This window comes from Callospermophilus lateralis, chromosome 4, assembly GCF_048772815.1.
Source record: "Callospermophilus lateralis isolate mCalLat2 chromosome 4, mCalLat2.hap1, whole genome shotgun sequence".
In the NCBI taxonomy this organism is placed as follows: Eukaryota; Metazoa; Chordata; class Mammalia; order Rodentia; family Sciuridae; genus Callospermophilus; species Callospermophilus lateralis.
In genome coordinates, this window is record NC_135308.1 from 159223966 (window position 1) to 159237182 (window position 13217).

The following is a 13217-nucleotide window of genomic DNA, read 5'->3' on the forward strand; positions in this document are numbered from 1 at the left end:
TTCACATTAACACATCCAAACAGAACTTCCAATCCTACCCTAGATACCATTCAAAAATTTCCTCATCTTCCAAGTAAATGGGCACCAATTCTGCAAGTATTCAGGCCAAAGACCTTAGAGCTAGTCATCAAGGGGTCACATTTAGTTCATTACAGATCCCCCCTTAAGAACTTTATCCAGTTTCTGACTGTTCTTACCTTCTCCATTGATAGGGCCCCTGATGAGGCCACCACTATTCCTCTCCTAGATTATTGCAAGGGCCTCCTGCCTGCCACCTTGCTTCATTCCTGTCTTATTTTCTCCAGTCTAAATCACACAGGGCTCTAGCTGGAGATGGAGCTTGGTGGTAGAACACTTGCCTACCATAAGTAAGGCCCTGGGTTCAATGCCCAGCACCACAAAAAAGTAAATCCAACATTGGCATCCCATTTCCTTTTCCTCTTTATCCCATAATGCTGGGGATTAAACCCTGGTCCTCACACATGCTAGGGAAGTGTTCTACAATGAGCTATATTCCTAGCCTTTTTAATTTGTATTTGGAGACAGGGCCTTGTTAAATTGCCTTGACCTTGAATGTATAATCTTCCTGCCTTAGTCTCCCAAGTTGCTGGGCTACATACATTGTGCCACCTCCAGGGCTTTCCTTGAACTTCACAGACCCTGCCACTGAGCTACACTCTCATGTTGATCAGTCTTAATGATATTTCATCAGGTACATTTACCTTTATTTACTTAATACTCTTCCCCCAATATTGAATATTAAATTGTTTCTAATTTTTCATTATTATAAGTAATGCTGCAGAGAAATCCTTATATAAGAAACTTTGCCCAGAGTGATGTTTTGGGATCAAAGTGCATGAACATTTTTCAAAGTTTTGATAAATATCAAATTCTATATACATTTTGACCACTTCATAGGGGAAGCCCATATTTAATGTAAGCATGCACAGCAGACACTCAAAACACATCTTTAAATTTGTTGCAGGCCTGAGGATGAGCTCAGTCAGGGGTATAGCACTGGCCTATCTTATGTGAGGCCCTCCGTTGGGGCCCCAATACCACAAAACAACCAACTAATGATTTGTTACCAGTATTCCAGCCCTCATTGTTTCTACTGTTGTCATTTTCCTCCAGTCACTCAAATATGCAGAAAGTAACATTCTAGCAGGCTTTTGTCTTACCTTTAAATTTTGCACCTGCAGTGCTTGGTTAAATGTCATGTTGATTGCAACAAGAGCTTCACTTTCACCAGCCCAGCTGGAGATTGAAGGGCTTTTAAAACAGAGTAATTATCTCCCTGCAATGGGAATGTGCAAACCTGCACTTTAATGACTCTGCAACCCAGGTATGAACAGTTATTTTCCAGGAACTTAGTGGTGCTGCTCTCGGTTCATGGGTAATTCTCTGGAGGGATATGGCACATCTGCAACCTGTAGAAGGAAGTAGTTGAGCAAGGCTAGACAGGAAGTCCTCAAAAGTGTCACTAGTCTCCAGAGTCATCAGTGAAAATAGTTGAATATAAGAATGCCCCATGTTAGCATTCTTATCCTTTTCTTTAGTCTTTCTGTAACTATCATTAAACATTGTCTTGTTTCAACTTGCCTTTGCCTTTTTTGTACTTTATGTATTAAAATTGTATAGTATATAGGCCCCTCCCCTTTTTTTTGGTCTTGTTCCCCCCCTTAGTGTTTTTTTTTGTTTTGTTTTGTTTTGTTTTTTAAGATCTGTATTTTATTTATTTACTTTTTTATGTGGTGCTGAGGTTTGAAACCAGTGCCTCACACTTGCTACTAGGCACTGGTACAACACCAGCCCTCCCCCTTATTTTTACTTGACATTATTTCTAAGATTTTCCCATGTTCTTTTGATTAGTTATGGTTTGTATAATATTCCATGATAAGAGTATAATATAATTTGTTAATCTTTCTACTAGTGACTACTGTTGGTAGACATTTGGGTTGTTTATAGATGTTTGTTATTAGGAACAGTGCTTGTGTGAAAATCCTACCCCTCCAACCCTGTAGAACAAGGGATTAAACCCAGGAGTACTATATTGCTGAGCCATATCCCCAGTCCTTTTTTATTTTGAGACAGGGTCTCACTAAGTTGCTGAGATTGGCCTCAAACATGCTGTCCTCCTGCCTCAGCCTCCTGAGTTGCTGGGATTATAAGTGTGTACCACCATGCCTTATAACTGCTGTGACTATTCTTAGATTTATCTTCTAGAATGTGTTTCTCTAGGATATGTACTTTGAATGGTGCTAATTTTGAGTAAAAGGAATGGTGGTGTGGAGGGATACTTGGCTCTGGGCCAAAGATGGTATCCATTTTCAAGAGAAGTGGGTTAATCAGAGTCCAGCTGATTTCTTCAGTGGAGCTGCTTAAACCAAAGGAAAGGAAAATGAAAGTTCAGACAAGCACCATTTATTTTGAAGGCCAGCAGTTTGAAAAACAAATCAAGTAGAAGAGAGCTCCTACAAATCATGGTACTTGGAAGGAATTTGGAAATAATACGGTAGATTAAAATTTTTAAATTTTTCAATAGCCACATTTAAAAACAAAGAGAAACCTGCAGGATTATCATTTTCACATGTAATTGATGCCTAATATTATTATTGAAATTTTTGCTCCCTCCCATTCTTTGAAATCTGATGTGTATTTTACACTTAAAAATAAGTCTCAGTTTAGACTCTTATGCCTCACATGCTCATTAGCCATAGGAAATAGTGAATGTATTGTGCCACAGAGGTCGAGAGAATTGTACCAGTACTATATTCATTTCCTAGGGCCAGCACAACACATTACTACAAATGAAATGGCTTAAAACAATAGAAGTATATTCTTGGCTACTTTTGGAGACTTCGGATCTGAAACCAAGGTGATATCACAGTTGGCTCTTGCTGGAGACTCTGAGGGAAGAAAGTCTGTCCTGGTGCCTCTCTCCCAGCTTCTGGGAGTTACTGGCACTCCTGTGTCCCTTAGCTTGTAGACATCGTCATCTCTGTCTCCATATTCACATGGTCTTCTCCCCCCAGCTATCTCTATATTTTATGTGGCTTTCTCTACCTACCGCCCCCCACCTCCCAAATCCAGAGTCCCCTCTTCTTATAAGTACACTAGTTACTGTATTATAGTCCACCCTCATCTTATAACCTTTGCTAAACTTGATTACATCTATAAAGACTTATTTCCAAATAAGGTTACAGCCTAAATTTCCAAATGAACATGAATTTATATTAGGGGAACACTATTTAACCAACTACTATTGCCAAATCGATGACTAAGATTCACACAGAAAGCGGTATGTGGAACTTCATGGGTATTGGAGGTATAGTAGGATAAGACTGTAAGAGACTGGTTTGGAATATGATTTTGATAGCACATGGAATATCTATTCTCACCCCCCAGGGGCGGGGGACAACTCTTATTACAATGAGGATAGAATTATTAGGTCAGAGACAATGACTTAAGTTACACTGGTTATCATTTGGGTGAATTCAGAGGAGAGGTGATGAAGAGTTATTATTTAGGGATAATTGTGTAGGGGTGTGTTCCACACGCTAGCCATAAAACTGGTGCAGACACAAGATGGACAGTAGTGGTATGTTCATATTGTGCCAGAAGTCCAAAATAGGAAGTCAGACAAGTATATATGTATATATGTCTGCATGTATATATTTTTGGTATTGGGGATTGATCCCAGAGGTGCTTAACCACTGGGCTGCATTCTCAGCCTGCCATTTTTTAAAATTTTATTTATTTAGTTATTTGAGACAGGGTCTTGCTAAGTTGCTTAGGATCTCACTAAGTTGCTAAGGCTGCCTTTGAACTTGTGATCCTCCTGCCTTAGCCTCCCAAATTGCTGAGATTACAGACATGCGCCACCATGCCCAGCCAGACAAGTTTTTAAATTGGATGGTGATGCTTGATATTAGACATCATCAACATTTCTTCGAAGATGAAGAGGGAACAACTGGGAAAACTGTATAGTTTTCTTAGCCAGAATGTTTTTTCCAAAGTGATAGAATCGATAGAGTAAGTACATTTGACTGAGGTCCTGGTTTAAAAAAAAAAAAAGGTTGATAAGCCAATTATAGAAAACCTGAATTTGGTCAGATGTTTCTACACTAGAAAGGGTCAAAGAAAAGATGGGCATAAATTCTTGAAAATGTGGCAAAGAGTGACCTAAAAGCAAAAGGAAACTGAGGAATGTGACTTTGATTGTGATAACAAAGAGATGATAGGGTTTTTTTGATAGTTTTTTTCTTTTTTTTTTTTTTTTTTTTTTTTTTGAGAGATAGACTTTTTTAATATTTATTTTTCAGCTTTCGGTGGACACAACATCTTTATTTTATTTTATGTGGCGCTGAGGATTGAACCCAGCGCCCCGAGCATGCCAGGCGAGCGCATTGCCGCTTGAGCCACATCCCCATCCCCTCTTGATAGTTTTTAAAGGGGCGTTTTCAGAAGATGGAAAGTAAGGGTGAAAACAAGGACGAACATGTGTAAGTGTTGGAGGATTAAAACAAACAAGCTGAGGCCTACAGAAAAGGTAGATTCAAAGAACCTTCAACGTTTAGTTTGGTGCAATTTGGTGACTAGAAAAGGAATCCTTGCTTAGACTAATTGTATAATGCCCATCATTATTACAAAACAGGGGCTGGGATGTAGCTCAGTGGCAAGCGTCTGCCTTGCATTCGCAAAGCCCTGGGTTCGACCCCCAGTTCCAAAAAAGAAAAAAAAAATCCCACCAAAAAAAAAAATAAATAAGATTTAAAAAAAAAACCTTTTGGGCTGAGGATGTGGCTCAAGCGGTAGCGTGCTTGCCTGGCATGTGCTGGGCGCTGGGTTCGATCCTCAGCACCACATAAAAATTAAAAAAAGATGTTGTGTCCACCAAAAACTAAAAAATAAATATAAAAAAAATTATTACAAAACAGAAGTAACATTGTTATTACTTTTGTCTTTTCTGTTAAGAACAAAAATGTTTGGGGATGAGGGTTTATTAGCTCAGTGATAGAGTACTTGCCTAGAATGTGCAAGATCCTGAGTTCAGTCCCCAGCATTGCCCAAAAAAACTCCATATGAAACCTAAAATGAAGAATGATCAAACCAAAAGGTCTGTGTCCCTGTGGGTGGAGCGGCTTGAGAGCAATTCTGATAGTAACCAGTAATCACAGCTTGCTACCAAGGGGGGTTTGGTTTTGGGTTTGTTTGTTGTTGGGGTTTGGGGATTTTTTCCCCCTAGGCAGGGTTCCACTGCATTATCCTGGCTGTTCTGGAACTCTAGTGGGTGTAAATGATCCTGCAGCCTCAGCCTCCTGAGTAGCTGGGACCATAGGCACGTACACATGGCCCAAGTTTTAACTTGTCATTCCTTTCACTAATTGGTAAAAGCATTCGATCATAAGAATGAGGTAGATTGTTGTACCTCTCCGCCTCAGAAGGTCAGTTGACATGCTGTCTCTCTGTTTTAGACAACATGGAAAAGCACAGGCTAAATGCTAAAATAGTTGTGTGGAATTACTAAATGGCTATTTACAAACAAATCAGTTTCAGGTTGGAAGGAAGTTTTTAGTAGCATACTAGTAAAAAAGTCCTCAGCTCCATCAAGTTCTGCATTCTCATCAGTTAGCCAGTAGGGGGCTAGGGCCTGGGAATAAGTTTAATAATAATAGGGTAGAAAAGAATTGGGTGGAGTGATCTGAACAACTTAAAATATAATAGAGGGCTGGAGATGTGGCTCAAGCGGTAGCGGGCTCGTCTGGCATGCGTGCGGCCCGGGTTCGATCCTCAGCACCACATACAAACAAAGATGTTGTGTCCGCCGAATACTAAAAAGTAAATATTTAAAAAATTCTCCTCTCTCTCTCTCTCTCTCTCTCTCTCTCTCTCTCTGTCTAAAAAAAATATATAATAGAGGCTCATTCATTTCATAGATATTTATCAAGCATCTACTGTGTGTACACAGATAAATCTAAGGTCCTATGCTCAGATCAAAAATAAATTAGTAAAATTTCAAAACCCAGCTGCTGAGTGCAGTGACACACACTTGTAATACAGTGACTTGGAAGGCTGAGGCAGGAGGATCACAAGTTTGAGGCAGCCTCAGCAAGTTGGTGAGATCATTCCTCAAAATAAATAATAAAAAGGGCTGGAATGTAGCTCAGAGGTAGAGAAACCCCTAGGTTCAATCTCCAGTACCAAAACAACAACTAGCTACATGGTTAAATACTAAATTCTGTACCAGGGAGCAGAACATCTTAAAATATTGCAGATTTTAATTGACATTGAACCTAGTATTTGAATTGGGTGTGCAGAGGCGATCACCAGAGAAACTGAGATCTAGACATTGTTACTGAAAGCCTGACTCTGGGCAGAATGGATAGGGGTAGCCAGGTTGGCTTGGTGTGAGACCCCCCCCGCTCTAGAAAATGGCTTTCTGCTTTGCTCTGTGCATTGAGAAGTAGTAAGCTGCAGGAGAAAGAAGTGAATATGTTCAGTCTGAAGGTGAGATGGACGGGATCTGTGTTCATTGCCTCTGAACATTTAAAGAACCATCTTGTGGCATAATATGAATATTTATGGAGTACATTTCTAAGTAACTTGAAATCTTCAAGCAACCCACCGAAGTTGTTGTTATTCCTGTTTGGAGATAAGGCAAGATAGTCTCAGAAAGATCAGATAAGTTACTTGCTGTGTTATAAAGCTTAGAGATGGCAGAGCTGGGATACATGCCCAGGTATGCTGCCTGTAGCACTATACTTGTTTTTTGTTGTTTTCTTTTGAGAGGAGGGTCTTGGTTTAGATTGTTTTTCTTGTTGTATTTTGAGGTGAGGGTCTCACTATATTGCCCAGGCTGTTCAAGCGATCCTCGGCCTCCACCTCCTGAGTAGTTGGGATTACAGCTGTGCCTCTGCCCCTGGCTAGTGTCAAACCTTTGAGCTGCATACCCTCAGAGGAGAGGTGTTAGGTTTACATGGTCCAACTGAGCTGCCGCTTTCCTGGATGAAAATGGCAGAAACTCACTTCAGCTTACATTAGACACTCTTAGACAAGTGGCCCAGAGGTGGGAGGCAGTCCTTTCCCTGTCACCAGAGCTTCCAGCAATCCAGCCTGACTACTGAAAGTCAGGAGAAAGGAAGGAGCTGGGCCTTAAACTTCAGGCCTTAAACTTCTATTCCATGAGCTCTTTGCAGCTCCATTTGGTTATCAGAAGTCATGAGTGGAAACACCAGTGTCTCTTTACAAGGTAATATTTTGTGTTAGCTGTGTAATAAAGGACTCTCTTGTAAGCATTTACTTTCTGTGTAGTCAGGTGTATTTTGTTTGAAGGCATGTTTCCACGAATAATTTCTTTTTTTTCCCCCGCCAAAAAATATTTTTTAGTTGTAAATGGATCTTTTATTTTATTTATTTATTTACTTGTGGTGCTGAGGATTGAACCCAGGGCCTCACACGTGCCAGGCAAGTGCTCTACCACTGAGCCACAACTCTAGCCCCTCCACTAGTAATTTCTTTCTTTCTTTTTTCTTTTTTTTTTAAAGAGAGAGAGAGAGAGAGATTTATTTTTCAGTTTTCAGTGGACACAACATCTTTATTGGATTTTTTATGTGGTGCTGAGGACTGAACCCAGCGCCCCACGCATGCCAGGCGAGCGCATTACCGCTTGAGCCACATCCCCAGCCCCACTGGTAATTTCTTAATTACACAAATGCCATATCGTTGTTGGTATTTTTGTTGCCGATGTCTCCCTGCTGGTAAAACTCATCATTTTTCTTGTAGAAAATTGAAAAGTCTGAGAATTAAAAAGCCCTTAAAATCCCACTGCTCACAGATGATCATTGTTAACACTTTGGTATATTTCCTGCTAATATTTTTTAAGGAAAACATTGGCAGTGTTTGCTTAAATGCATCAAGAGTGTTTTCACAGAAAAATAAATGTTTTGTTTTGATTAATTCTGAGGCTTTCCCTCCCTTTTGTTTTATTTGGCTAGGTTTCTGCCTCAATGCTCAAGCAGTTTCCCAACAGTGGCCTGAACCCAGGTCTTTTCAATGTGGGGCCCCAATTATCTCCTCAACAAATTGCCATGCTGAGCCAGCTTCCACAGATCCCCCAGTTTCAGTTGGTAAGTAGTAGGTTTTCCTTTGATAACTAAAAAGGCTATTTGCTTTTTTTTTTTTCCTTTTAAGTTTGATTTCCTTCATGTATCTTTGTCACTTTTTATGTTTGAAGAGCATTAGTTCAAACTTTTATGCAAACTGTTGCATTTCCTTAAAGGTTGTTCTGTCAGCTAAACTGAAGATAAAGGTAGTGGGTACTTCTTTATTGATGCTTTTGACTTGGTGACCTGCATGGCAGCGCACAGGCCCTTACAGTATTCTCTGAAAGTCAATCTTAGTATGCTTTGGTTCCCTCTCTTCTCTCCTTGTTTTATAGGCATGTCAGCTTCTCCTACAGCAGCAGCAACAGCAGCAGTTACTGCAGAACCAGAGAAAAATTTCTCAAGCAGTGCGCCAGCAGCAAGAACAGCAGGTTCGTGGATGGGAAGGGTCCCCTGTGCTCTGTGTGAGGGGTGCCTCTGCCTTGCCCTCTGATCCCAGAGTAGAATCGCATACAGTTGGCTTATGGTTTTCCTTTCCTGTCCTTTGTGTCCTTCTTGATCTGAACTCTGCTCCCCCAGCTGGCTCGAATGGTGAGTGCACTCCAGCAGCAGCAGCAGCAGCAGCAACAGCGGCAGCCAAGCATGAAGCATTCGCCATCCCATCCTGTTGGGCCCAAGCCACATCTGGACAACATGGTACCCAACGCACTGAATGTGGGGCTCCCGGACCTTCAGACCAAAGGGCCAATCCCTGGATATGGTTCTGGTATGGTGTTCATAATGAAGATTATCTTTTTAAAAATCTGCTGATCTAAGCCTGTGGTAGAGGTTGGACCTACATTTCTCTTCATTTTAATAGTAGCCATACAAGGTAGATAAATATTCTTATCCCTGTTTTATAGGTTAGATCGAAATATCTGAGGCTCTCAAGTTTTACTGGTTTTCCTAGATTCACCACACAATTAGAACATAACACAGTTGGGTTCCAACCCCTCTGGTTCCAAAGCAGCCCTCTATGACAGCATGTTTACAAAGGCCAAAATGTTTTCCTCCTGCCAGGAATTTTTTTTTTATTGGAACATTATAATTATACATAATAGTGAGATTCATTATGCCTTGTTCATATATGCATGTATATTCCACAGGGAATTTTTAAAAGACAGTTGTAAGTATAAATATTCTAATTGCCACACCTGGCTGAGATTATAATCTATTAAAATATGTACAAATTGAATTGTTTTATTCAACTGATAAAAATCTCTTAAAAAGTGAGAAGCTTGCTGGGTGCAATAGTGCACCCCTATAATTTCAGCTACTCAGGAGGCTGAGGCAGGAGGATTGCAAGTTCAAGGCCAGCATCAGCAACTTAGTGAGACCCTGTCTCAAAAAAAGAACTGGGGATGTAGCTCAGTGGTAAAACACCCCTGGGTTCAAACCCAATACAGGAAGAGGAGGAGTAAAAAGAGCTAAAATTATAAAGCAAATTGATAAAAATTCTACCAGTATCAGAATTTCATGTGACTTAAATAGAATAGCACACTTTCATTAAGCTGTGTGCGTGCCTGTAATCCCAGTGACTCAGGGGGCTGAGGCAGCAGGATCACAAGTTTGAGGCCAACCTCAGCAACTAGGTGAGACCCTGTCTCAAAATAAAAAGGGCTGGGGATGTGGCTCACTGGTAAAACACCTCTGGGTTTAATCCCCAATACCAAAAAAAAAAAAAAAAACAGGAATTTTTTTGGAGCTGGCCATGGTGGCTCTCATTTGCAATTGCAGCAACTGGGGAGACTGAAACAGGAGGATCACAAGTTTGAGGCCAGTCTGGGTATCCCTCTCTCAAGATAAATAAAAAGGATTGTGCATGCAGCTTAGTGGTGGAGCCTTTACCTAGCATGTGGGAAGCTCGGGTTCAGTCCCCAGTACTGTGTACACACCCACACACAAATTGTCAGGCAAATCTTAGCTGTTTTAGAAGGGGGGCGGGGGACATGCTGTAAGCAGAATTCAAACAGTGAGGCAACAGTTATTTAAAAATAAAGTTTAAAGACTTAAAAAAAAACATATCACTGACTAGACAGCATTTAGACTGACAACATTTAGAATTTATACTGGTAAAGAAGACAACATTCTATGCAAACAAACAACAACAACAAAAAAAGATGATTGAGAAGACCTGAAATCTATACTTCTGGATGACAAAGTGACTTGACAAATATCTGCTCTCTGCTCTGCCTCCCAGGAGGCCAGATCACTTGCAGGCATGAGCAAAGACTTTAGGGTGTCCTTGACTCTAGTAGTTTAGGGGAATTAATTTTCAGCTTCCACCAACTGTCCTCTTAAAATTAATCTGCCTTAGTATTGATTTAAATTTAGAATAACCTTTCTGGGGCCAGGGGACATAGGTTAGTGTTAGAATACTTGCCTCACATATACAAGGCCCTGGGTTTGGTCCCCAGCCCCACAAAAAGAAAAAATACTCTCTCTGCTCCTGCCATCTTGTATTACCATATGCTCCTCTGCACTACAGCAACCCAGGGGGGCCAAGTGTGGGACAACTCCCAGAATGACTCCTAAAAGTATGGTGACCACTGGGTTCCTGCCTGAAACCTCTTAATCATACTTTCTGTTATGGATGAAGCGTAATGGAAGATCCTAGGTACTTTCACTTATCCAGGTTATTCTGAATTTAGATACAGCTTCTGATGATGAAGCAGGGCAACTTGCCACTCATCCCATTTTGTCAGAGTACAGTAGAGCTTGGGTGGTGTAGTTCAGAGATAAAGCAGCACTCCCAAGGAGGAAGGGCATCTGAAAGGCAAAGGCGGCTTTCCCACATGATCAGATGCACAAGGTTCTTTCAGCACTTCACCATACCCAACCCTAGGGCATATCTGTGGGTGAAAAGAAAACCCCATTTTGCACAGCTAGATCAGCATGGCTTAGTGACTCTGATACCTTTAAATGTACCTCTTCAAAATGCACCAGGACAAGCCTATAGAGGAACTATTGTCCTTTCCTTTAGGCTGTGAATGACTAAGTCAATTAGTTGTTCAAAATCTAAAATTTTACAATGTATTTATTTCAGTGACAATTCCTCGTGTTTCATATTTTCTGCCTCTCCTAAAAATTAAAATTATATGTTGGTTAAAAACCTGCTAGTTTTTTTAAAAGAACTTTAAGTTGTAGTAGGACACAATAACTTAATTGTATTTATTTTTATGTGGTGCTGAGGATCGAACCCAGCGCCTCACACGTGGTAGGCAAGCACTCTACCACTGAGCCACAACCCCAGCCCAAGAGTAGAACTTTGAATATTGGAGTTGTAAAAATGACAGAAGAGATTGTGTGAAATGCTAGGTGTTCATGTGGACATGGCACAGTTGTTAGGATGAGTAATTATGGGTGGCTCGATTCTCTTATCATTTATTCTTTGTTGTGTGCATATGTGTATACACACTTTTCTTTTTTTTTTTTTTTTTTTTTTTTTTTTGAGAAGGGTCTCAAACTCCTGGACTCGAGCAGTCTTTCCACTTTAACCTCCTACATGTGGTTTTTATTACAATCATTATATAAGCAGCAGTTTGTTTTTGTTTTGGATTTTGGATTGCTGCTGCTGCTATTTTCTGTGCTAGGAATCTCACGTAGGGCTCAGCTATGCTGACCTAAAGAGTAAAAAAGCACAGGGAAGGGAGTGAAGGCATGAACAGTGGGAGAAAGCATTAATTTGAGAGGATATCTTCAAAAGTGTAGGAACTGAGCCAAATGGTGGTGATGAAGAGGTGAGGGATTTGAGTGTATGGAGCAGAAGAAAGTCATTCTGGCAAGGGCAGATAAGGCAGGCAAAGGGCCCTACTTGCAAGAATGATAAGAGCAATAAAGGGCATGTTCTGTCGATTGTGGCCCAGGGAAGGCAGGGAGCATGGCTTTTCTCTCCCAGAATCTCAGCTCCTGGTACAGAGCTTGGCACAAATTGAGCTCTCCATAAATATTCATTGAACAGATCTAAATGGCTTGTGTGATTTAAGTTAAAACTCTCTTTTTTGTGGGGCAGGGTCCCACAAAAAAGATAAGTGAACTCTTATCACTGGACCACTGAGCCACATCCCCAGCCCATTTTTGTATTTTATTTAGAGACAGGGTCTCAATGAGTTGCTTAGGGCCTCGCTAAATTGCTGAGGCTGGCTTTGAACTTGTGATCCTTCTGTCTCCACCTCCTGAGCAGCTGGGATTACAGGCTTTCGAGGCACCACACCCTGCAAGCTCTGTCTTTTGAGGTGAAGAATTACAGGGAAGCTACTTGATGGACTGAGGAAGTTGGGTTTTGATGAAGTATCAAGTTCCTAGATCACAGGTTGTGAAGTCCATAGATAGCCAGAGGGTTACTAGTGAAATTACCCCTGCTATTTGATAATTAGCCCTATTAATCTCTCTTCCTTGGAGATTTGGTATCATACCAGTTACGGCATGACCAGTAGGTCCTTTTTCTCCTGTGGTGCTAGGGATCAAACCCAGGGCCCTGTGCATGGCAAGCAAAGTCAACCACTGAGCCACACCCCCAGGTCCCAATGTCGCCTTTGAACTGATTTTTTCCTCTCATAGTTCCAGGTTTGTGTATGGAACTTGCCAAGGAAGTTTTATCTCCTGTTCTCCCTCTTATCCCTTCTGTTTTGTTTTCCTTACCAAGCCCTGTGATGTGGTTGTGCTCGAGAAGACTCGGGAATCGCTGCCCTGTTGTGAGCACTTGGTCCCCAAATTTCTGAGGAGCCAGATGCCCACATTAGCTGAGTTTCAGCTGGGTCTGCTCAACTCTTCCCTTTCTGAAGATTTTATAACTCTCAATTTTCTACACTTCATGTATCACAGATTAACTCTTGAGCAGCTAAAATTAAGTAACTTTAATTCACTATGTATTTTAAAAACATTTTAGAGTATCTTTAAAGAAAATTAACAGTTAAGTACTTCTGCTTCATCTTACCAGTCCTTGCATCCTTTTTAATCTTTATAGAATCTAGGTTATTTTTATTTTTAAAAGCTCTTTCCTGGACAGTTGGAGCTGTGCTTTCAGATGACCTGCAATCTAAGCACCTTGGCCTGGTTTTCTCATTCAAGTGT

The 13217-nt window shown here is 40.8% G+C and overlaps 1 protein-coding gene across 5 annotated transcripts in view; it reads left to right on the forward strand.

Annotated features, from left to right (window-relative positions):
- The window catches only part of Tnrc6b (trinucleotide repeat containing adaptor 6B), a 239038-nt gene that overhangs the window by 209548 nt on the left and 16273 nt on the right, over positions 1 to 13217 (forward strand). For all 5 annotated transcript variants that reach the window (XM_076855195.2, XM_076855194.2, XM_076855198.2 and 2 more), the window contains 3 exons: positions 7998 to 8129; positions 8441 to 8536; positions 8685 to 8871. In XM_076855195.2, the coding sequence (XP_076711310.2) occupies positions 7998 to 8129; positions 8441 to 8536; positions 8685 to 8871 (415 nt within the window). The remainder of the gene's footprint in view (positions 1 to 7997; positions 8130 to 8440; positions 8537 to 8684; positions 8872 to 13217) is intronic.